The sequence below is a fragment of the Panthera tigris genome, chromosome B3 (genome assembly GCF_018350195.1).
Source record: "Panthera tigris isolate Pti1 chromosome B3, P.tigris_Pti1_mat1.1, whole genome shotgun sequence".
In the NCBI taxonomy this organism is placed as follows: Eukaryota; Metazoa; Chordata; class Mammalia; order Carnivora; family Felidae; genus Panthera; species Panthera tigris.
In genome coordinates, this window is record NC_056665.1 from 138275643 (window position 1) to 138301503 (window position 25861).

Here is a 25861-nt window from a genome sequence, read left to right on the forward strand (position 1 = left end):
CCCTTATCAACAGGCCACAACATCTATTCCAATATATTAGGTTTCCTCGGTGGTGTTTCCTGGGCTATGCTAGTAGCAAGAACTTGCCAGCTTTATCCAAATGCAATAGCGTCAACTCTTGTACATAAATTTTTCTTGGTATTTTCTAAATGGTATGTGTTTAGATTATATTAAAATAAAATTGATTGTAGACACTGAAGTTTAGTCTTATTTCTATGACATTTCTGCAGCTGGTTTCAGATTGAAATTTTAGTTCATGATGTAGCCGTTTAGGTAGTCTTGGGGAGATCATATTGTGTAGAAAATGGCAAGCCTAAATTCCATTCCTTTTCCCTGGCTTTCCCAGGATAGTAAGGCAGGTGCTTTTTGTGCTTCCTTATCTTGCAAATAAACCCTGAATTTTAGCTGTCAGGTCTGCTAAAATCCAATGAATGGTATCCGTTTCAGGAACTTTGGATAAAATTTATATATACCACTTCTTTTACTCTTTGGATTCTTCTAAACCTATAGGTCATTAGTTTTGGGAATTGTTTTTTGTTTCAGTTGCCCACTTATCTTTGGCAAAGCATTAAAAATGTAATTGTATATAAAAAGCTTTTAAGAATATCTATAAATGTGTAAAAAATGGCAATTTGTCATCCCTCGGAGATTAGTCATTGACCCGGGAGAGTTTTTTTTTTTCCCTTAAAGCTTCCTCATTTCATTATGTTCACATTTGTCAACCATTATTTCTTTTAGAAAAGTAAGATAAAAAATTATTGCCAATTCATATTAGTTGCTTTGGCCTAAAAGATTCAGTTTCTTGATTTTTAATCAAATTGGTATCAGAGATTTGTCTTCCCACTCTATACCTACGAACCCCTGTACCTACTCCCTCTGCAAAAACAGTTCTTTTTAGTTACTTTTATAAAAATTTGAGTTATTGGGAATATAATTTAGAACTATGCCACACTTTTCAGTACACATTCTGTTATTTACAGATTTGATAGCACTTAATCACATATAATCAATTTTGAGGAGATTGACTACAGGATGTCAGGATTTCTGTAATGTTACACATGCATAGCAAACAATATTTCTAAAAAGCTAAGCTTGATACTAAGGGTGGCAAATGTTTTCCAGTTTTTAAACACTTCCATAAAGGACTGAGGTAGCTAACTCATAGAATGCGTCTTGAAAACAACGTATTTGCGTCACAAGGTTTCATTACACATACTCATGTTAACAACTTTTAAGTCGTGAGATAGAGAAAAATTTTCCAAATCAATTTCTGTAATTATTCATATTCCTTTGCCTAAATGAGTGAACTTTTTCATCCTCACTTGTCTTTGGACATAGCTAGTATAAAGAGAGGATTTTTATCTTTCAAGAGGGATTGATCCTGTTGAAGGTTGAGGTGAACACATCAAATGTCCTGGGATAGTACTAAAAAAAAGAGAATAGCGCTTTATCAGTTCTTGGAGAGTCAGAGAAGATGTTTTGACTTCAGCCTAAGAAAGCTACCAAATGGTTTAAGTTAATTTCATAGAGGAAAAGTATTTTGAGTGGTGTTAACATCAACAGAAAGGAGTAAGAGATTATATATATCAAGAGGGCAAAATGAATGAAGAAGGATCACATTCACAAATGCTGTATGTTTAACAAAATACGTTTAGATGGTAATATCCAATAGTCTTATCAAGTGCTACAATCTTTTTAAACAGGGAATGGCCAAATCCAGTGCTATTGAAACAGCCTGAAGAATGCAATCTTAATTTGCCTGTATGGGACCCAAGGGTTAGTGTATTATTTTTTCCCCTACAAATTCGCACTGTGCAATAACAAGTAAAAATCATCTGCATAATCTTCAGGGAGACTTCCCATCCTTTTACGTATGAGTGGACATGTCCGTATTACACTTTTTTTTTTTTTTTAGATAACATCAACTATAATTGTCCTCTGATGTGAGAAGCATAATTATGTACCCTGTAAATTCCATTTAATTGTACATAGTTGATAATATCAAGTTCACTAACATTTTAATTTATTCTATATAGAACTACCTTGTAAGTCAAAGTTGTGTGGGCATTTGTGCTTAAAAAAAAAAAAATAAAAGATACTCAAAATCCCTGTATTTTTTTATTTGATCTAAATGTTAAAATTGGGTTGTGGTAGGAGAACTGTCTAATGTTTACGTGTGGCAGATAACTTCTAAGCAGTATCGCTCTGATTATTATGATGTAATTTTAAAAATTGGTTGGGATATTTCAGATTACAAAAACCTGGTTGGGCTAAAAGAAGAGCTTCTTTCTGCTTTATGGGAAATTACGACCTTTATCGCTTACTCAGTTTAAATGTTAACAAGCAATTTTTTAATTGATAAAAGAAACATAGGTTTCAATAAGACTTTAAGGTCTATAGATTCGATTTTCTACATTAATTTGCTGTCTTATTGCAGTATTGAAAATAATGTCAGTTTTAAATTCTGTTAATTACATCAAGCTATGTATTTTCAAGTTTTCCAAACCCCAAGCATTTAATTCTGGAAGGATGTGAGTTTACCATTTCCTTTGTGGAAATATGTCACGTATCATTAGTATACAGATTAAGTTATTAAGTCATTTCATTTTTTTCTTAAAATGGTACCACCATGGGTAACCTAGTCTCCGCATGTGTTAATAAGTTTATACTTCCTTTAAGTTAACGGTACATTAAAAACTACGTTTCCATCTTGTTTAAAATTTGTTTTGCACAGAACACTGTTAGGACGTTTCCGAAAAGTATAATTATGTGTGCATCCCCATTTCTGTTGTTGAAAAAAGAAAAACTAAACATCAGTAGATGCCCAACTAGAACTTTTTTTGCTCGACAGGTACACTGTTTAAGGTTGCCAGAATAGTCATGCCCAAATGATTGAAGCAAACCTTTAGTTTAGACCAAATCTCTGATTCTAGAAAGAAATTCTGTAAAAACAATGTCTCCTTACATGGTTTTTCTTTCTCAACTCCAGCTATGAGTGAAATAAAATTTAATCATTGGTTCAGTTTAACAAGGGGTAAAAAGTCCAAGTATCTGTTGCATATGTACTTGAAGAAACTGATTGGCTGTTGTTGTATGTAGGTAAACCCCAGTGATAGGTACCATCTTATGCCTATAATTACACCAGCATACCCACAACAGAACTCCACGTACAATGTGTCCGTTTCAACACGGATGGTCATGGTTGAGGAGTTTAAACAAGGTAAGTGTTTATCCTTATGCTCTCCTTTATACACGAAGGATTTGCATACCATTGTAGACCCAGTTATACAGTTGAAATTGAAGAAAGCATTCACTGCAGTGGGTTTTGGTGTTTATTGATTGATTACGGTATATATTTGAGAAGTGACTTGAAAAGCTCCATTCAATTCCTTTGAGGCAAATTATGTTTGATTATATACTGGAAAGTTAACCAGTTTAAAGCTGTCTCCTTGGCTGTGCCTTTACGGGCTGCTTTAGTGCCATACCATTGCCATGTACAATTTTAAATGCTACCGGTTTGTCTCCACTGGGTGACGTGAGAGATGCTTTTTAGCAGGCACTGTATATACTTGGAAAGAGCTTTGAGCGGGATTGGGCCAAAGTGCCTATTATTTTGCAAAAACCTCTAAACTTCCATTCGCAGCAGTACTGTTAATTTCATTGCCTGAAAAGGTCTTTGAGGGAAGTAGCTCAAACAGGATTGTTTGATTTGCTTGATAATAGTCAAGGAAACAGAACTAGCTGTACCACTACCTGCTTCAAACTCAGAAGTGTAAGATTCTTTTCTGTAGTCTGAAGAGGCTCTTCATGGGAGGATGTCGCTTAGGAACATCAGGAAGCTTGTTTTTAGAAAGGCAAGAATCAGAGCTTTGGGGAAATCTTTCTTTCTTGGTTAACGACAGTGCTTCAGTTTTTGGAGAGAGTCATCCTATGAGCATGGCATTTAGAGTAATGGTAATTTACCAGAAACCTGGCTCTCAAAAAATCCTCCAGCTTTTTGAGAAGTGTGTATGTATGTAAGAATCTCTGTGCTGTAAAGTCGATAGACCAAAATTGCTATTTGTTAAAGTTATGATTTTAGGATTATAGTGAATGCATGTGGTATGTTTAAGATCTTTAAAATTTTAGATTGTTAGACCGAAGCATGCCAACATTTTAATATGTTTTTAATTTAGGTCTTGCTATCACAGATGAAATTTTGCTGAGTAAGGCAGAGTGGTCCAAACTTTTTGAAGCTCCAAACTTCTTTCAAAAGTACAAGTATGTATTTTAAGGCATGTCAGACATGTTACTCTCTTAAGTAATGGTTTAATGGTAGCATATGTGACCTCTCTTCTTGCTAGGCTAATGTAGTTTAAATTTTCCTTCCTGTCACAAAGGTTGTACTGATTTTAGTAAACCCCTTAGTTTTTCTTTGTTGAGGTGAAGTGTAGCCCCTACCGTTTGCTACCTGGTGTAACCCAACTCCCACGGATGTAGCAACATCCATTCTGTAGGCGTCTCAGTCGTCACCTGAACTCTCAATCTGTATGCTTTGGCAAAGGAGTGAGCAGTTGAAATCTGTAGTTACTGTTCTCTCTTAGGAAACTATTTCCAGCCAGCTCTGGAAACTTACCATTGAGATCCTATATAAACATAGGCAGAGCTGGTAAAATGTCAACATAGAGTCAGGAAAGGGTTTCCAGTAGGTAAAGCACACGATTGGCCTACCGTTTCCCCCTAGTGTTAATAAAGCCCCTTCCGACATTGCTACAAATAATTTTCTTGGGATCTAAGTGGGTGTAATATTTTTTACTAATGGTTTTAATATAATGATAATACCATAGTACAGGTTAAAAGCCTGATTGTGTTGGTTTTGATGAAAATTGTAAGTTATAATAAATCTTACTTTTTAAAACAAAAAAAACGGACTTGCACTTTTATTTGCCCTGAGCTGAAAACTTGCCAAAGTCCCACTTAAAAATTTTTTTTTCTTTAATGCTTGAAACTTTCCTGACCATTTGATCTTGTGTTGGATTGTGTTTTGTAATAATCTAAGCAAGGTTGCTTTATGCTATTTCCCCAATTAAAAACAAGAATGATGACCTTCATGATGTCTCTGTGTTTTGTTTCTGTATCTTTTGCATGAAAAAGCAATATGGAGCCAGCTTAATTGTTGTGTTCTGGGAGCACTGCGTTGTCAGTAAAAAACTTAAATAGCATAACATTGAATGCTCATGTTTATTATTCCCCGTAAGTTTGTGCTTTTCCATTTGGCAGATTTTTTTTTTTGTTTTTCTTTGTTTTTGTTTTTATTTTAACCAATGTTGAGGAAGTACCTTTTGAACATTTAAACTAATAAACATATATTCTGATACTTTAAAAACTACAACATCAAAGTACTTAATTACTTGTATGGAGAATAAGGAAGAAACTGGTTTTGTAGAAAAGTATCAGCATCTCTTAATCCCTGAGAATCAAAGACGAAATTAGATTCATTCTTCCTATCACTTCCTGGTAGAACTCGAGGTGGGTAGAATGAGATTTCTGAAATGGCTTCCTTCACTTGAAGAAAGATTAATTGTTGAAATTGAAACCTTGATAGTGTCATCTATTTGAATAAATTTGCATTACGAGAGCTTTGAAGGTTTTTTTTTTTTTAAACCTTGCTTAATCTTTTTTCTTTTAAAAGTTTTGAGCTGTCCTTTAACTGACACCAAATGGTCCCTATAAGGTCTTCAATGGACTGATTAAAAGGTTACAGATTATTTACTGAATTCTCTTGAAACAGATCATTTTAGGTGATCAAAAATGACTTCAAGCATGATGAGATATGAGGAAGTAGCAACAAATAGAGGGCATTCTATCAGAAAAATTTAAATTTTAGCTGTGAGTCCTGGGAAAACAGATTTGAAAGCATGACAATAATGGGCTGGTTTCATCTTCCAAATCCTATTTGTATTTTTATCTTCTCCCAAATGTTCTTCTTTAGAATAGTCTAGTGCTTACTATCATTAGAACGTGCAGGTAGTCACAGGTTTGAAGTTTTCCTTTTAACGGATCACGTGTAATACCCCCCAAGTGGGCTGTACAACTGAATCGAAATCCTTAGTTGTCTCTTGAGTCAGAGTTGGCTTAGTGTGTCCTGAAACCAGGGCCGTTGGTTATGTATTGGATCTTAGGTTGTAATACCCCTGCCTGTCGTTCTTGGAAGGGTGGGAACCATGGGGGAAATTTCATTTGTCTTATAAAGCAGACGAGTCCATCTTCCAGATGATCTCAGTGTTCTTTGAGAAAAAGGGATAACCTCGCTCTGTTCAATTTTAAATAGCTACAAGAAGATAATTCTCATGTTTTTCCTTTAAGAGAATTCAGGTTGACACATAGCAATAAAGGTAATCATCGTTGACATAGGAAATGTGAATACTTCATTCAGGTGTTCCATTTCAATTGGAAAAAGGAGGAGGGGTAACAGGGAGGGGCCGACATGTTCTCTAGGGCGTAGGATTATAATTTCAAGCTGTATGTGTGAATAGAATAATTAGCCTTAAAATGTTTTAAAAACTTAAAATACTAAACTGTAAACTTCTGTTTCTGAATTAAAGATGGAATTGTGAGGAGTTTTCTCTAAGATGATTATATTTTTCAGTGCACATATCTGAGCTGTAGTTTACAACTAAGTACAATATTCTGATGAAAAGGCCAGGAAACCTACTTACATACTATATTTTGGTTGGAAATAGTTATTAGGTAATAAAAGCAACTAAATTGTTCTTAGGAATTTTTAAATAGGTTTCAGTTCATTTGGGATACATTTTGATAGTGAAAAAAAAATTTTGGAGGGGGGGAAACATACTTTAAGTTTGGGTCAAGTTAATGACCATTGCATTAAGGCTTCAAAAGTGTCTCCTGAAAGCACTTGAACATCTTAAGCAAATTATAGTAGCAGTTGGAAATAGGGCATCACATTCTTTAGGACAGCAATAAGAAGATATATGTAGTCTAAATTTTGAAATACTTCTTGGTTTTTCTATTCTCTGGTACAGATCTTAGGAATTGAATACCAGTTTTGGTTTTTAAAACTTTGTTAACAAACTCGGTTGGGATTTGGTTTCTGTTTCTTAGTTGGATGAGTCTTTGTTTTATAAATGGATTCCTAATGGCAGGTTATTTCTGTTGAATGTAATTACTGTATTTAATATCTTCTACTTTAAATTTGCTTAAATGTGGCTGAGTGAAGGATGTAACAAGAGTAGATTACCACGCCCCCCCCCCCCCCCGCATTGCAATAAGAACCAGTTTGAACTCTTTAAACTTTGAAATTTTAAACTTTAAATTGCCAACAAAATTATGTTCCAATGGATTGTATGTTTTGCCTCTGTAAATAGAGAACATTTGTTGTACTGAAGACTAAGGCGGTGATTAAGAACATCCATTTTAATAGTGTTGTAAGAGTAGTTTAGAGACTGAGAGTTTTGTCCCCTGTACTAGGTGAATGCAGACATCTTTGCTTTTTTTGTTTTTGTGTACATGCCTGCTTTTATAGTTTGTTGTCTCCTGTTGTAAGTTGTTAGACTTCTGTGAGCTCTTTCTCCATCTTCTCTCCCCACCCCCACCCCCCCCACCCCCCAAAAAAAACAACTGTTGCCCATTTCCAATCTCCCAGGGACTGGAAATAAGGTGACTGAGCTTGTTAGGATTTTAGTGCACTTAAGAGCATTTAAGGGCTCTGAGTGGGTTTCTGTGTTCGTAAGATGCATGAGCTTTTAGTGCTTTTATGTGACTTTTATTAACTTATTTACTTAGGCCGTCTGTGTTTGTCCTGTTTGGTTTGATCCAAATAATGCAGAACAAAGTAAACTGGTGGTGAAGGAAGTACTGGTCTGTATGGTTTGAGCTGCATATTCACGTACCTGTCTCCGTGTTTCCACATTTAATATGCTGCCTGTGTTCCCTTAAGTTTATAAGTACTTGAAGCCAATTCATTTGGACCTCACAGTTCCCCTGCCAGTAAGAGGTGTTATTTTTCAGAGGACGCACACAAGTCTCGCACCTGGGTTACATAGCCATGAAGAATCGTGACTACTTTTTAAATACTTAATGAGCGTAAATAATAAGCAAACAAATGGAATATTTTAAGGAAGAATGGTTAAAAAATGTTTTTTAACTTGCCAAATTTTCTCTATCCCCTGCCTAAATGTTTTTTCTCTCTCGCTCTCTCTTTTTTTTTTTTTTTCCAGATGACTAATTTGAAGTGGGGTTAGTAGTTTTTTTTTCCTGGCCTAGGTCAGGCCCGAAAACCTCATTCGTCAGATGTGAACGATAAGGGGTTCAGCCTTTTAAAAGAGTAAACTAATTTAAAAATTTTCATCATACCCCAGCTTTCCAAACTAGTAACTATCCTTGGTAATGGTGTGAGTTTGCTTTTTGTGAGGTAGTTTCTGGTGAGAAGTTTGGCTTCTAGCACCTCTGAGATGGGTTCTGTAGAAGAGTATATTGGATGAAAGTTTTTTGGTATTATAAAATTATATGGATTATACTCTAGTTGTAAATAGTTTGATTTAAAAAGATTAAAAATAGGTATTTAGTTCCGATGGTATTTTGTGAAATGCAAACTTGCCTTTTCTCTGATGGAATTGGACTCCGCATAAAAATCAGATTTCTGTGTTGATCTCACGTTTGTGAAGTCTGCTTTTTTTTTTTAATAGAAGTTTTACACTCTTCCTTGAAAAAAATCCTGAGGCCTACCTTCAGTATTCAGTTTAATTTTTGCTACCTTTTAATTTGAGTTAAAAAGCATGATGTGTTTGAACTGTTTTGAACTTACTGGTAGAATATGTGTATTTAGTGATCCTGTTTTTGTGTCCAAAGCCATGGTGCGTTACTTCAATTAAAACAATTTTGTCTTAATATATTTTAGTGAGCAGCTTATAGACAGAAAGTACTCCATCGGAGTCTTTGGACCAAACCCATCAGTTCATGTTTATTCATTGTCCTTGAATTAAGCTGCTTTGGGGTAATTATTTATAAAATCACTCTTTTTTTTTTTTTTTTTTAGAAGAATTAAACTCACCAATAGTTAGAAACTTGTGAAAATTAGCTTTTATGATTTTATGGACATACTGAGATTGCGATCCCCCCTTGCTAAATTGATGCTGATCTGTAACTGTCGCAAAGCTATTACATTATGGTATTAATATCCAGCACAAAGCAGTTAAATAAAATAAATAGCATGTTGTCTTTATCTCCAAAGGCATTATATTGTACTTCTAGCAAGTGCGCCAACAGAAAAACAGCGCCTAGAATGGTGAGTATAAGATTAGACTTTACAGAAAAAATAAGCAAAAATCAGATAGCTACAGAGCACAGTAGGAGATGGGAGAAGGTTGTCCTCCCATCCAGTTTGGTTTGATTCATAAGCCGAGCTTTACTACTTGAAATGGAAGTAGAGGAATTTGGGGATCCATACACCATTTCCGTTTTTATTTCCCTTATGGAGATCCACGTATCATTAACTGTATATTTAAGGTGCTTTGTTTTAGTGTCCTGATTTTTATCCTTTAAATATTTGCGGGGATGTCTTTTGTAGCCTTCTTAGTTTGAAATGTGGCTTGGTTCTCCTTCCTCAGTTTTTGCATCAGCATTTTTGGTTAGAGCATGAGACTGGTTTTATCTGTGGACGTTCAGATGGTTGAACTGCTCTCACATGTGTTTAAGTGTGAACTTCCTATTACTGCCTTGCATAAACATACTTGACTTTGTGCATTTTATTTTATTTTTTAAATTAACCAGAATTTTCATTAATACTAAGTGACATTTGTTCAGGGTGGGCTTGGTGGAATCAAAAATCCGAATCCTGGTTGGAAGTTTGGAGAAGAATGAATTTATTACACTGGCTCATGTGAATCCCCAGTCATTTCCAGCACCCAAAGAAAATCCTGACAAGTAAGCAGTCTTCTAACTTCATCTAGTTTCCTCCTCTCCCTTTCAGCTTTTACTCACAGAAGCTTTTTATAGTCGATTTTTAATAACTAGTGTCCTTATTCCGTTGATCAGATAAGGCACAAAACCAATTTGAGATTTATAGTTTAGGTTTTCCGCATCAGAAACCTTGAAGAGAAAAACTATTTCTTGAGAAAAATCAATGCTCAAATAAATTTTCTCTGATAATAGTCTAATGATGAGGTACCTATTAACTAATTAGAGTTCAAATTATGCAGATCTGCCTTTTAGCATTTCTTTACATTTCTCCCCCCCACCCCCACCCCCACCTTACTGTGCGGTGCTTGTTAGAATAGCTGCTATACTAAATATGTCTTGCTGTTTATCTTAATTTTTTAAAAAAGAACATGCTTTCATTTGACCTCGCAAAAATCCGATTTGTGATGGATTCTGGAACATTGAGAAGATCTGTTAATAAAAGGCTCATGTTTTTCTTTTAAGAGTCTTTTATAGGTCAGTTTCTGGTTCAGTGGTTGCTGTATTATTACTCATACAAAATCTACTTTGCTTTATACTTTGTTGCATTTGGAACGTGAAGGGAGTTTGAGTAGCGAGCTTTAAAAAAATAAAGTAGCATTAAAGAAAGATTGAAAAATAGAAGTAATTGATCATTTGAGATTATGCTGCAGTGGTTTAGCTGTTATTCTGATTTGTTTATACAGGTTATTTCCTGTTGCAATCCTGTAAATGAGTTGTATATTTGAGCTTTTTATAATTTTTTGTGGCTGTAATCTAAATTACTAAAAGACTGATATTTTCAGTAGATTATTAAGTCTACTGATAGAGATTCAAAAGTAGCTGAATCACCCATTGTTCCTGTTGTTATGCTGTAGTCACATTATTGTCCGTGCCACATTTTTGATTGAGTTGTAACATTTTAAGGAATGTATGTTAAGTTCTAGTTAAATTTTTATATCTAGAATCACCTTTTTTGTTTCAGATTTTTCTAAAATGCATTATTCCTTTTCCCTCTTCAGTTTGAACATAGTTTTTGTACTTTGGTACTTTCGGGTCATTTTTTTGTACTTTGGTACTTTCGGGTCGTTAACGTTGGCCATCAGCACCCTGTTTATATAGGGTCAGGGTTAGGGGTGGGAATGACAGGCATGGGGGGGGCTTGGAGTAGTGATCGGGTTCGGGTTTAGAACTTAGTTTGCTCATACATTTGTATCCTGTTTTCTCACGTACTTCAGATTGTAACCACATTGATAACATTTTCATGAAATAAACTAGTAACGCTTTTCTTACTTTGCAGGGAAGAATTTCGCACGATGTGGGTGATTGGGTTAGTGTTTAAAAAAACAGAAAACTCTGAAAATCTCAGTGTTGATCTCACCTATGATATTCAGTCTTTCACAGATACAGGTATATCTCTACTTGGATGATCAAAACCCATAACTTGCATATTTGAATTTGTCTTCATGTATACCATAGCGATATTTGCAGTAACTATTAATTTACTTGGGAATATTGAACAGTGGTTATCAAAATAATCTTAATGTTTTGGGATTAGCTATTAGTTTTGGTCATGTCTAAGATAAAAATGATTTTTTTGTATTGTAGATTTAAAGTTAAGGAGGACCATTTAAAATTTGTTCACAGTTACTTATAAAATTGGATGCCACTTGAGTATTGATTGTGTGAAGGACTGAGTCTGTGTCTGACTGCCTCAGTGATGTTGAACTTTAGACATTTTCAAAGCTAGACATCTGGTAACTTGAGGAAATTTTATTCTCTGTGTCAAATAATCGACTCCAGTGTTGATTCATGGGTAGAGAATAGGGTGATTAGAGCTACATTTCACATTAACCTATACCCCGAGATAGAAGGTAGTCCAGTTTAACTAAAGTGCACATGGTGGGTGTAGTTCACAGAACCTAAGGCTGTTCTCTGTGTGTGTGTGTGTGTGTGTGTGTGTGTGTGTGTGTATAGGTGCACAACTTTCCAAGAGGATGGTGAATACACATGGAGAGAGTGATGAATAGGGACTAACTCTTTTTTTCCTCTTACACATCTCCTTTTCTCCCTGTTAAAAAAAAAAAAAAAAAAAATTTAGTGTATGTCATTTTCACCTGTCCCCAATAAGGAGTTTTTCCCCTAAGAACCTTCAGCTGTAACATTAAACATTTTGTACCTCCTTAGAGGAGAGACAGAAATCGGTCCAGTTTGTTAAAAAGTCAGTATCGTACACTAAGTGTGAAGAAATGAAAGGAAAAGAGTGTGTCTTTCGGTGTGTAAATGCTCAGGTGCGGTGACTAGAGGCAGACGCAAGTAGTCAGGTGATTACACGTATGTGTAGAGTCGCCAGCAGCGTGACATCTGTGAGTTCCTGCAGGTGCTCTCTGTTGTGACCCAAGAGACCGCCAGCGGCAGGATTGCCATTGGTGACACAGCGGCTAAAGTTTCCAGTAAATTGAAAGGTGAACTCTAAATGAGACACCTGGTAGTTGCCTTCTTGAAAAGTTCAGATTAAAAACACTCTGTTTCTTATGTAAAATTGAGCTGATTTCTTGGTTCAAATAATTGGTAAGCAAGTTTTTCATTTCTAGGGATGTAAGTGGGATGTGGCACGTTTCTTTATTGTGGGGAACATTGAAGGGTATTTAGTGTCCCTGGCAGTGGTAACCCTTAATTGCTGTGACAACGAAAACATTCCTACACATTTCTTAGCATGTGCTTTGGAGGGTGATAACTTCACTTGCTGAACACCGCAGAATGTTTTTTTCCAAAGTAAAAATTCTGATGTCGACTTAAACTATTTATAAACTAACAAATCATGTAGAGACACTTGAATTAGAAAATTGGTTTTGTGCATTTCATCTAAGTTTAGCTGTTTATCAAAGATTGTGCTAATGAACCATCAAGATTTTGAAGGACTTGTAGTTATTTTGGGAAGGAAGTGTTTAGTTTTCCTGTGTCTTGAAACATTTTAATGGAATACTTGGTGAGATTTTCTCAGAAAACAAGTTTAATATGTTCAGTACTCCAATTCTTAACTTCCAGTCTCTTCCACCTTCTCTTCAGATCTTTTTAATCTCAGGTATTGGCAACTATATCCCTGTATTTGTGCAAGCTAGAAATCTTGAAGTCCTCCTGGGCTCCTGTTTTTCTCATACTTGATACTGATGCATTAAAAAATCCTTTTGCCTCTACTTGTAGTATTCATTGAGATTCCTGCTACTAATTGCTATCTCTGTTGCCGTCACATCAGTCCAGGCCCTTTGTCATTGCTCTGTTGTATTACTGCCGTTACTACAGTTTCCCCGGCCTGACCTCGCCCAGCTATTAATAGAATAATAGCTATTTTCAGTCAGCGTCCAAAATGATACTAAGCCAGATCATGTCTCACCAGCTTAAAACCTATAATGGCTACCCGTCTAATTTGGAATAAAAGTCTCAGGCCTTCCTTTCTGTGGTTTGCAAGCTTTTACCTGATCTGGCCTTCTCACTATGTCTCTGGCCTCGTTTCCTGTTGTAAGTTCAGAATCCTTTATCCATATATCTCAGGGCCAGGAAGGTAATCAAGTTAGTAAGTAAGATTCCTAGTGGGGACTGGACGATGCCTGGTATTTGGTAGTCCGAGACAGGAACATTTCTGCAGGGAACTGTTCGGTATTTGCATTAAGTAAGCAAAGGTAGAGACCAAATAGCCACCCGTTGGTAGTTTAGATCAGGGTGTGTTGTTGCCACGTGACTTCTGATGCCCATTTTAGGAAAAACTTCTGTGTTGGGCGCTTTGGGGATTTTAGAACTGCTGTTAAAGGACTTTCACTTTTCCTTTACTTTTCCTTCCCTCCAGTGGCCTTTTTGTGGTTCCTCAGACATTCCCAAAGTGAGTCCTTGACATTAGCTCTTCCTGGAATGAATGCTGTTCCGCCCGTTACTTCTTTACTTTCACTTAGGTTTCCAGGCTCATGTCCTCTCACTTTCCAGGCCCAGCTTCTCTCCTCGTCTTCTCTACTCAGTTTCCCTCTGTAGCACTACCATCATCTGATACGAAATATTTGTTACTTGCTTTTTTTCCTATTTATTGTATTGTCACGATGAGAATGTAGACTCCATAAAGTTCTTTTGGTCTCTTAACTCTTTTCTATGTCCCCCATGTCCAGAACAGTGTGATACAGTGTAGGTGCTCAGTAAATACTCGTTGTATGACTGAGTGAATTGATTTTTCCATTTTGGGATTCTCTGGAACTTAGGTGGATTAATTTATTTGTAGCATCTTGTTTTTGTTCCTGTGACCTCTATTCAGTTATTTCTATAACAGAACATGTTGCTACTTAAAGTCTTTTTTTCTGCAGATTCTTGAAACGGTGTGTTTAGGTGTAGTTAATAAGCTTGACTTTTGCTACATTTGTTACATAATTGGGCTAGAGTTGTAAATTATACTGGTAGCACAAAAGGGTATGGGTTTTAGAAACTCCTTTTGTCCAGTTCTGCTGTTTCTTAGAGTTACTCTTTAAAGTTACTATTTTAAGGGGCACCTGGGTGGCTCAGTCTGTTAAGCGTCCGATTTCGGCTCAGGTCACGATCTCGTGGCTCGTGGGTTCCAGCCCCGCATCAGGCTCTGTGCTGACAGCTCAGAGCCTGGAGCCTGCTTCGGATTCCGTGTCTCCCTCTCTCTCGGCCCCTCCCCCACTCATGCACTCACTCTCTCTCAAAAATAAACAAACATAGGGGCGCCTGGGTGGCTCAGTCGGTTAAGCATCTGACTTTGGCTCAGGTCGTGATCTTGTGGTTCGTGGGTTCGAGTCCCGTGTCGGGCGCTGTGCTGACAGCTCAGAACCTGGAGCCTGTTTTGGATTCTGTGTCTCCCTCTCTCTCTGCCCCTCCCCTGCTCCCACTCTGTTGTGCGCTCGCTCGCTCTCTCGCTCTCTCAAAAATAAATAAACATTAAAAAAATTTTAAAAATAAACATAAAAATAAAATTATTTGAAGAGTTATTGCACTGGAAGAATTAGTATACTTTGTGCTTTTATTCATTATATACACCTTGTGGTGATAGAGTTTGCTCAGGCAATGGAATTTGTCAGATCATTTTTTTGCCTGATGGTTTTGAAGTTTTATGTACAGTATTGGTAGAAGAAGATCCCTACTTAGAATAGCTTCTGCTGGGTGAGTTTAACTGCCTTTATTAAAATGTTGCTATTTCTTGTAACAATTTCCTAATTGTGTAGTTTATAGGCAAGCAATAAACAGCAAGATGTTTGAGGTGGACATGAAAATTGCTGCAATGCATGTAAAAAGAAAGCAACTCCATCAACTACTACCTAATCATGTTCTTCAGAAAAAGAAAAAGGTAAATTTAGCAAGTACTTAACAAAAGCGTTACTGACATAATGTTTTTACTGTATTCAGCCTATCAGTTACTCAGCGTTTAGACTCAGTAAGTCACACACATGAAGTAGATCACAGCAGGTGAAAAATCTGTTCTAGGGAGCAGCTCCATTATGTGAAACCTTGCTTCCGGTCAAGTTTCTTGCATGTACTTGATTCAGACCTCACACAGACATGGAGATGCTTCTTTACCCTTATTTGATATAAACGTATATTCTCTTTTCAGAATTTTCTACTGTCCATTTACTATCCCACCTATATCAGTACCTGATTTCTTTTCCTTTAAAAAGTAGACAAATTAGGTAAATTGTGGATCAAGTAAATTCTGTGGCTTGTTATAAAAATGGCTTTATTTTGTTAAGAATTATATATGTATATTGCTTAAAAATTAAGTTGTGGAGTATGAAAATCACAAGCAGAGCTGACCAGAATTAATGTTTTGTAGTTTATTGTTCTGGGAATCGTGCTTCCTGTTGAATAACTTATAGCTGTGTTTTTCTCGTTTGGACTTCTAGAGAATATATTAGAATTTTAGTGCAGAGATGACAATTAGATTTTTAACGTTATATGATTTCAAAAATAGACGGCTTATTTCTGTAACAGAATACTTAACACACTGCCGTGAAAATAATTGGACTAGAGCTGTATGATATTAATATGTTTAGTTAGAAAGATGCAGATGAATATGTACTATTTAATAATTTTATCTAAAGTTTGCAAGTTTAAAAATGTAAAATGACATATTTTTTGAGAGAATAGGAAAGAAAAGTCTGTTAGAGAACGATGGCCACCACTTTTCAGGGTGATGGTTGGTCATCTGGGGCTGGGGCTGGGACAGAGGACGAAGCTAACACACAAAGGGCTTCAGCATCATAAGGTTTTTGTCTTAGAGCATAGCGTTTATTATGGTACAAGCATCTGAGCCAAGGACGAGACTTTGTGGGTCAGCTGGCTCGATTTCAGGTTTCACGGCCTCCTAGCTGTGAGACTCGGGCCAATTCTGGAACAAACATCATGTTCTTGATTCGCTTTTTCTCTAAAATGGAGATAATATTTTTATCTACCTCGTTAGGTATTTTGTAAGGATATTATAGGTACTCTGTGCTTGGCACATAGTGCTCATACTTGTTTCTGTTGTTATCATCATAACTTTGGGGGCAGAGGTACTTACTTGCCTTTTTATTTTGGTCTAAAATGCAGGTGTAAAAGGCATTTCCATTTTTAAAATGGCTTACCACAGTAAAGCCTTTATACGGCTTGTCATTCTCTTCTCAACCTGATGCTATTTTATGAGTTAACTAAGTAATATCTAGAAAGTGATAAAATGTACTGCTGTTATTTCAAGCCATTTTATTTGTTTAATTGTTATAAAGCATACATAAAGTTTACCAGTGAATAATTTTATTTTTAAACTAAAGTGTCAAGTCAGACATTTGTCTTCTAATTGTCCCTTGGTGTTATTAATGAGTTAAAACAACTGCACTTAAATATGTATTTACTGCATGTAAAAATATGTAAACATTTTACGCATTTTCAGAAGTGAATGTGAATATAAATAGATTGTTGTTCCTTAACACTTACATCCATTAAAACAGCTATTTATAACTGAGGTAATTAGATTTTCCAGGACCCTTGGTTCAGATTACCTTTTAAATTAAAATTCCTATCTAGGGGTGCCTGGGTGGCTCAGTTCGTTGAGTGTCGGACTCTTGATCTCAGCTCAGGTCTTGCTGTTAGTATCGTAATAGGTTCAGGCCCATGTTGGGCTCCGGGCTGGGCATGAAGCCTACTTTAAAAACAAAAAACAAAAAACAAAAAACCCTCCTACATTGATATTTGGAGCAACTAAAGTATAGTTTAAGTAAATTTTTTTCTACTTCTTCAAGTTTTATCTACTTACACATAATCATGTGGAATTTGAAAAGACTTATGAATGATCAGAAATTTATTATTTAGTCCAGACATTGTATTTATCAAATAAAGCTTAACTATAATCTTATCACCCAGTAACAGCTACTCTTCAGCATTTCAGTTTTATTTCTATATAGACCTTTCAGTGCACATATGTAACCTATACATATGTATTTTTAAAAGGTTTTTGGTGATACTTGCCTTTTGTGACCTCCTCTTTGGGTGCTTATTATGTATCCAGATTACATTACATTACAAATACTATGTGGCTGCTTAGTATTTCTTTGTATAGCTATGGTATGCTTATATCTGTCCTTGATTTGACATCATTTGGATTATTTCTAGCCACTGGTAAAATAGTATTTTCTTGTTTTTAGAAGTATCTAGAAATCTAGATCCATGAAGCGTTTCTTTTAGACTCTTATTAATACCATCCTTTTATAAACTGCTATTTGCAAAGCACTGTACAAGTGTTTTTCTGTATTGAATACTACAACAGTCTACAAGTATGTCTTTTATAGGAGAAACAGAGTGGCTAAAAAACTTGCCCAAGGTTGTAGAGTTAGCAACATGACTTGAACCTAGGTTTCTCTCTTTAGTATGTTCTGTCTTTATCTTTTATTGGAAAGTTTCTATAGAATCTTTATGATTTCTTGGCATTGAAGTCTCTTGCCAAATTTGGTATAGACACAGAGGCAAAGCAGAGCAGCAGAGCAGCCGTTTTGTGTTCAGACCAACCAGTTAAAACCTCCACGTTCACAGATCATCCTCAGCAGTGGCCTGTTGTCTCATAGGTATTTTGATCACCTGGTCAGGCAAGTAACTGTAGAATTGAGTGTAATTTTCTTCCTGTACAAATCTTTGGTGGAGAGTGAAATTGGTAGCATTTTTGTGTAGGAAAGATGTTCACTAGAAGATTTGTTTCACAACGCAACTGACTACGTGAACAAGTGGCATTACTTTCTCTTCCTCTCCCTTCTGCCAAATCTCATCTTCCCCGTTTGATCAGTAACTAGAGAGCACACGCACATATGCACATACACGTAAATGGGGTATGGGTTTTTGTCAACAGTGCAATCCTTTCCATTAAAATGTTTCTGTAGAGGGCGCCTTGGGTGGCACAGTCTGTTAAGCATCCGACTGTTGAGTTTGGCTCAGGTCATGGTCTCATGGTTTGTGAGCTCAAGCCCTGCATCAGGCTCTGTGCTAATAGCTCATAGATTTTTCTGTCTGTCTCTCGCTCTGTCCCTGTCCTGCTTGCCCGTGTTCTCTCAAAATAAATAAATAATACCTTTTTAAAAAAGAAGGAAAGGAAAAACAATTTAATAAAATGTTCCTGTAGGTAAATGAGCACCAAGGTTAAAAAGTATTCTGGAAAAAAAAAGAAGCTGAAGAAACTCAATTTGATATTGCAATACTATTGATTGTAGAAAGAGAAACCTACGTTGTTTAGAAATCAACTTTCATCCCATAGAACCATTCATAGTTTAAGTTTTATTTGGGCTTTCCTATATTAAATAACCTTTTTGAGTGCTTTGATTTTTGAGAAGCAAGACTAGCATTAGGATTTACATGTGGATATTAGGTTTCACTTTCACAAAATTTATTTTCACAGGAAAATTTATACTAGTGGATGTGTCATGTTAAAATTCTAAGTTGGCGGTCAGAGCACCAGAACTTCTTGCTTTGAGAGAAGCTCATTTATTTACAAATGTTTAGAAGTGGCGCTACACTGTACTTAGTTGATAACTTTTTTGAAATTACACGATTTTATATTCATTTCAGAATAATTAAAAATTGATTTAAAAATTGCTCATAAACCCAATAACCAGAGATCCTCGTTGCTAGTATTGTGTTTATCATTAAGACTGTTTTCCTAATACACATGTCTGTGTGTCTGTGTATATTCATAGTCCTCTGATTTAAGGTCCATCTGTTTCCACACGAGAGTGCTTTTTAGTGCGCAGCGTGTCTTAAGGACAGCGTGTACGTTTAGTTTTGCACCGTTTCTCCTGTTTTCTCCCGTGGAGGAACTGTCTTGTGGTCCGAGGCCTCTTGGAAGCCAGCAAGTGTACGTCTCCCAAATGTTTGCCTTATAAGTCAGCATGACACTTCTGGTTTTTCCGGACCTCATTCCTTTGTACTTTCTAATAGAAATCATTTATCAGAGTAAAAGATGTTGGTGTTTCAGAGATCTGGCTAAAATAAAGATACATTTGAAATATATTTCAAATATTTAATTTATCTAATATTTAATTTAAAGTAAAATTAAAAATATTTAATTTTATTAATTGCAGCATTCGACGGAAGGTGTCAGATTGACACCTCTCAATGACAGCAGCCTCGACTTGTCTATGGACAGTGACAACAGCATGTCTGTGCCTTCACCTACTAGTGCTATGAAGACCAGTCCATTGAACAGTTCTGGCAGCTCTCAGGGGTAAGGCAGACGAGGGGATGAAGTGGAGTGGCTGTTGACTAAACACATTTGATGGATTCTCTCGTTAAAGTCATCTGTTTATTTTTCTCCATCTTCTGACTTTTTTAAAAACAGCAATTAAACTTATTTTGGGGAGGAAGTAATTATTTTTGTCCTGTTGTGTCGTACTTGTATTCCGTTTTTGGAACAGGTATGTCTTCATTCAGATATGAATGAATGTTAGCGTCGTTATCCCTCAAGTTTCCGACACAGATAGTTCCTGACTTTCGTGGTTCGACATTTTTTGACTTTATAATGGTGCAAAATCAGGACAAAGTCAGGAAACACCATGCGTCGCGTTTTGAATTTTGACCCTTTCTGGGACTAGCAACATACTGTGTACGATAGTCCCCGATGCCTGTCACCAGCAGAGAGCCCTGAGTCACAGGGTCAACGGCCGGTACCCAGACAGCCATTCTGCACCCATGCAACCATTCCGTTTTCCCTTTGGTACAGTATTCAGTAAATTACAAGAGATATTCAGCACTTTATTATAAAGTAGGCTTTGTGTTAGGTGGTTTTGTCCAATTACAGGCTAACGTAAGTGTCCCGAGCATGTTTAAGGTAGGCTAGGCTAAGCTATGACGTTTGGTAGTTGGTTATGTGTATTAAATAGATTTTCGACTTAAGATATTTTCAATTTATGATGGCTTTAGTGGGATGTAATCCCAACTTAATCCAGAAAGAGCTGTATTGAGATATCTGCTAACCTTCAGTGAACTGTGTGGTGTGCTAAGGAGAATGGACAAGAGAGAGAAAACCACCTTTCTGTCCTGGAGCTGCTTCTATATGTGCAGCAGGAGAACATATCTATGAAAATATTAGGGGTCTCCTGAAGGAGGTGAAGATCTCTGTGGGCTGGTTTTAGTTACAGGAAACTTTTTTTTTATATAGAAGTGGGAGAGGGGCAGAGAGAGAGAGAGAGAGAGAGAGAGAGAGAGAGAGAGAGAGAGAATCTCAAGCAGGCTGTGCTCTGTGAGCACAGAGCCCAGCACAGGACTTGATCCCACTAACTGTGAGATCATGACCTGAGCTGAAATCAAGAGTCTGGTGCTCAACCAACTGAGCCACCCATGCACCCCTAAATACTTTTCTTACGAAAGAAAGACATGGCTATGGTGGCAAAAATTAGAACACAAAAAGCCATATTTATTTTTACTTCTGTAAATTCTTACGGTATATGCTTGCAGAGTCTTTTTTTGTTTGTTTTAATAACTAGGGTATCTTCGAAGTGAGCTGTTTATGGTAGACTTCTCAGGTGCTGCTAATATTTTTAGTTGTGCCGATCATTTTGTTAATTAATGAGTTGATACTTAAAACTTGAGCAGTTTTGTGAATGCGTGTTATATTTCATATTTCGTATTTTAAGAAGCAGTTTTAAATATCGGATTGCTAGTTAAAATAGAACCAATGGCAGAGGTGGAGGTTAGGATGATTCTTTGGACAAATATGCAGTAGGGGAGATGTAGGCGTGCAGTCAGATAGGGTCACTTTTCTTCTCTTGGCCTTTGAATGCGTGCTGTGTTTTTAGGCTAATTGTGCACAGTCTGAAGACTTCAGGCACGAACATGGATTCTAAATCTTGTCGTTTTAAAAGCACTTCCCCATTTGTAGAGTCTTAATTTCCAGGGATTTTTTTTTTCTTAAGTTTGAGTGTTCTTCCCCGCCCCCCCCCCTCCCTCTGCCACAAAGAAGCAGACATTTTAATAAGAGGTTTGGGGTTTGTATAGAAGCTTTTGTACTTTGAGTTTGTGCACATGTATGTAAATAGGCATACATACTAAGTAACTTCAGAAGTTTTAGTATTAGTTTCTTACATAATAGTAATCTTCTGTAAGTAACTTCTGGATTTTAAGTTTATAATTGTATATTTGCTTAGCAAACTTGGAGTATTTATTATACACTAGCCATTTTGCTAGCTATTTCTGGGTTTCTCCTGCATCTGTGGTGCTTCTCTGGCCAGCTGTCCCTTTCTGTTTAAGACACTAGATGTGTGTGCCCACTCCACAGTCCTGTGTCCTTGTCGTCTTCCTCGGTGGGGGGAGGGGGGACGGGGAACCCCTGTGCTTGTTGATGTCTGGGCTTCCCTGTACCGGTGAACTCTCCAGAGCTTTAGTGAGCTGACTGCTCTGGTTGCACCTGAATGTCATGTAGGCACTGAAACACAAAGTCCTTTTGTGTTGCCGCCTTGTCCTGGCGTCATTGTTCCACAGTTGGCAGAGAGAGTGACAGTCTTTACAGAGGACTTTGTGCTTTGGTTTTTCTTCGGGGGGGGTGGGGAGGGGGGAAGTAATTAAAATGAGATTATTTAACTACGATAGGATTGATTTGAGACAGAAAAGTTGAAGAGATAGGAAAGTAAAGGATGAAGGGTTTGAGTTTGCTGAGATGACAGGAGGCAGTGGGATCCAGAACCTAGAAGAGGAGGGATGGCTTTGAAAGCCTTTGTTGTGTATCTGGGTCACTGGGTGGTCTTTTAGGGTGTTATGAACCCTTAGATTTTGTAGGCAGAAACTACAGAGTTTCTACCTTTGTAGAAAGGTAAATAAGAAATTTCTTATTTCTTATTTATAGCGTTTGACAGAGTTTTCTTATACCCCACATCAGTTAAGTCTGTTTCCCCAAATCAGATACAATCAGGTTGTTTTTGTTGTTGTTGTTGTTGTTGTTGTTGTTGTTGTTGTTGTTTAAAACTACCCTGTCTAGGGGCACCTGGGTGGCTTAGTTGATTAAGGGTCCGACTTCGGCTCAGGTCATGATCCCGAAGTTTGCTAAGTGTGAGCCCGTGTCAGGTTTTGTGCTGGCAGCTTGGGGCCCGGAGCCTGCTTCAGATTCTGTGTCTCCTCTCTCTGCCCCTCCCCCACTCTCGCTCTCGCGCTCTCTCTCTCTGTCTCTCTCAAAAATAAACATTAAAAAAAGAACTGTCCTATCTAATATGCTAGTCACTAGCCACAAGTAGAGATTTAAATTTATTAAAATCATATAAAATTATTCCTTGTTTTGCCAGCCATATTTCAAGTGCAGAGTAGCTACATGTGAACAGTGACTACCATAATGGACAGCACAGCTCTAAGAGTTCTGTGGGACAGCACTGCTCTAGAACGTCTGTGTGCTTTTGGTTGTTGGCTACATTTTATCAAAATCAGTTACTGATGTATATGTAGAAGTAAAACTAAAGAATCATTTCCTTTAGAAAACAACTTCGCATATTAAATTTTGTTATGGAATTTTATATTTCACTGTTTTGTTTCTTTTCTTTCTTTCTTTCTTTCCTTTCTTTTCTTTCTTTTCTTTCTTTCTTTTAGCAGAAACAGTCCTGCTCCAGCTGTAACAGCAGCATCTGTGACCAACATACAGGCTACTGAAGTTTCTGTGCCACAAGTAAATTCCAGTGAAAGCTCAGGGGGTAAGGTGATGGGGTTGACAGGCTTGAGAATATTTACACTGTATTTGGTTTTATCCTTCGTTTTGCAAGATGGCTTTATTTGTTGATTAAGTTGCCTGAATTCAGTTGTTTGACACTGTCGTATAATAATCAGTGAAGTAAAATTCAGAGACCTAAATAAAGCTTTACTTGTAACTTGCTGTTAATATGATTTATTGTAATTTTTGTGTGTTCATGTACTTGACCTTCTTAGGTACATCGAGTGAAAGCATTCCTCAAACTGCCACACAGCCAGCCATTTCACCACCACCAAAGCCTACGGTCTCCAGAGTTGTTTCCTCAACACGTCTGGTAAACCCACCACCTAGACCTTCAGGAAATGCAGCAACAAAAATACCTAATCCTATAGTAGGAGTCAAGAGGACATCCTCACCTCATAAAGAAGAGAGCCCCAAGAAAACCAAAACAGAAGAGGTATCTATATATTAGTTAGCCATGGGAATACCAGCCTGCGTATTTTAAAATCCAGTGGAAGAAAATCTTTGTGAGCCCAAATTGAGAAGCAGCAAGGAAGAATGCTTTAGAAAATCTTTACGTAGCACTTTAGGGCCATAGTCTCTCTTCACCCTTCCTACTCCTCCCAGTGACAGCCTCTTCCATAAAGCCGTGCCTCTCATTTACAAGTAGCTTGTCTCGTCCATAATACAGTGTAGCATGGGCTTCCACGTCAGTCATCCTAATTTATTATTCTCTTGTAACTCTATCTTTTATGTGCGCTGATCCTTCGATAGCGCCTTTGGACACAGTTCTGTGATTGAAATGGGTTTCGGAGATTCTTACACTGTACTCGGGATTATAGGGTTACTAAATTTGAGAGGTTTTCAGGGAATTCTTAGTGAATGAGTAACCAAAAGTTGCCAAGTCCGATTAACTTTGAGACCTTGGATGACTGCTTCCTCCAACCTTCAGGAAATTTTCTAGCAGTGCTCTCATTTTTTTATAAGTGGCCACTTTACCTTGTCAGGGTCTCCGTTTAGGAAAACCATCGAAGTGCACATTGTTTTGGTGTGGGTCTGAAAATATGAAATAGAAGTAAGTAGCCTTGTTACACAATTTTGTTGCTCCCTGGAGTCACTCTCGTGTTGTTTTGCTATTAGCGAGACAGTCCTCAGTGCCCCAGAGGTGACACCCCAGAAACTCCCAATTTCATTGTGACTTTTGGCTGATAAGTTGTTACTTAGGAGTTTACTCATTTCACCGAAGTTTCTTTAGAAGGAGGAGTGGGGGGGGAGGGGGGAATCTGGATTTTCTCAAGGGAATGTTTTAATCTGTACTAGTGAAAAATGATTGTCTCTAATTTGTAAGTGTTCTATTCCCCAGCTTACTCTGAAACCTTTTGTTTTAGGTTTTTGTTTTTTTTTTCTTTTTGAAATAGTCGTTATTAAGTAAATATGAATAATGTGATGACTTTTGTCACCCTAACGATGCTAAATGAAGAGTGAACATATTATATCCTGTCTTACAACACGCATTCTGAAAACCCATCTGCGTAGTTACTTCTTAAGGCAGTGATTTTCAGTGTTGGTTGTACATCAGAATTTTTCAGCGTTTCCCCCCCCCTCCTGGTAGAGATTTTATGGAGGCCTCCAGATACCCCGAATCAGAGATTCCGGGGGTTAGGCCCTGGAATCTTTTCAGGAAAGCCCGAGTGCTCCAGGACTGTCGTGCAGCAACCTGAAAACGTGCCAGTTCTGGTCGCTCCACATTCTGTCTGGTGGTGCTTGTTTGCAGTTGGCAGAGCATTTCAGAATTCATATTTCTTTTTATCTTAGTAAAGTATATTAAGCGTAACTCTAGATGCCTGCTCATTCTGTGCCCTTACTGTTAATGGCTTAATTCTTTTAATGGCTCCCTGAGAGCTCTGACTCCCTGTGTCTTGGCACAGTGTTTGTACCTCGGTTTGCACTCACCTTGGTAGAAAACACTCATGTTTCCTGTCTAGTTAGAGAGGCAGTAGGAATATAGAATTATCACACTTAGTATGGAAAATTCTAAATACACACACAAGAGAATCATTTCGTGTACCCATTATGTGGCTTCAGGTATAAGGGACTCTGCCAGTTCCTATACCCTTAATTCTTCATCCTTTTCCATTTCCCTTTGTACTTGGGTTATTTAGATTCAAAACCCAGACATCATGTCATTTCAGTAGTATTTTTAAAGTCCTCTAAAAGGTAAGGATTACAAAAAACAGCTTAAACAAAATAAACCTAACCCGCTTAGAAAAATGAAATTCATTAATACCGTATATCTAGTCAGTGCTCACATGCCCCTGATTGCATCATCATTGATTTTTTTTTTTTTTCTTTAAAAGTCTTTATTTGTTCCAGTCTGGAGCTAAGTAAGATCTCTGTGTAGCTATTGAATGATGTCCCTTAAGTATTCTTTAAAATACAGATTTCCCTCCCTTTTTTCCTTGCAGTTTTTTGTTTTTGTTTTTGTTTTGTTTTCTTAGGTTTTCTCACAGTCTAGGTTTTGCTTATGGAAACTCCATGGAGTTGACTAACAAAAACAATTTTACAATATAAAAGAGATCTTAGGTTATCTCCTAGACTGATCTCATTTCCTGGAAGAGGAACTTGAGTTTCAGTGGCTTTTCCGTTTATAAAGCTAATTAAAGTCAGAGTTGGGATTAGAACCCAGGGCTAAGTCTCATGGTGCTAAAGCAGAGGACTGTTATGAATATACTAATTTTGAAGCTCTCCTAA

At 37.0% G+C, this 25861-nt stretch overlaps 1 protein-coding gene across 7 annotated transcripts in view; it reads left to right on the plus strand.

Moving 5' to 3' along the window:
* The window catches only part of PAPOLA (poly(A) polymerase alpha), a 61920-nt gene that overhangs the window by 27633 nt on the left and 8426 nt on the right, over positions 1 to 25861 (plus strand). For 4 of the 7 annotated variants that reach the window (XM_042990490.1, XM_042990491.1, XM_042990494.1 and 1 more), the window contains exons 9-19: positions 14 to 152; positions 1704 to 1776; positions 3100 to 3220; positions 4176 to 4260; positions 9233 to 9286; positions 9805 to 9924; positions 11237 to 11346; positions 15159 to 15280; positions 19527 to 19669; positions 23014 to 23114; positions 23347 to 23567. In XM_042990490.1, coding sequence (XP_042846424.1) covers positions 14 to 152; positions 1704 to 1776; positions 3100 to 3220; positions 4176 to 4260; positions 9233 to 9286; positions 9805 to 9924; positions 11237 to 11346; positions 15159 to 15280; positions 19527 to 19669; positions 23014 to 23114; positions 23347 to 23567 — 1289 coding nt within the window. The remainder of the gene's footprint in view (positions 1 to 13; positions 153 to 1703; positions 1777 to 3099; positions 3221 to 4175; positions 4261 to 9232; positions 9287 to 9804; positions 9925 to 11236; positions 11347 to 15158; positions 15281 to 19526; positions 19670 to 23013; positions 23115 to 23346; positions 23568 to 25861) is intronic. The other 3 variants (XM_042990493.1, XM_042990495.1, XM_042990489.1) reach the window with 1 other exon arrangement.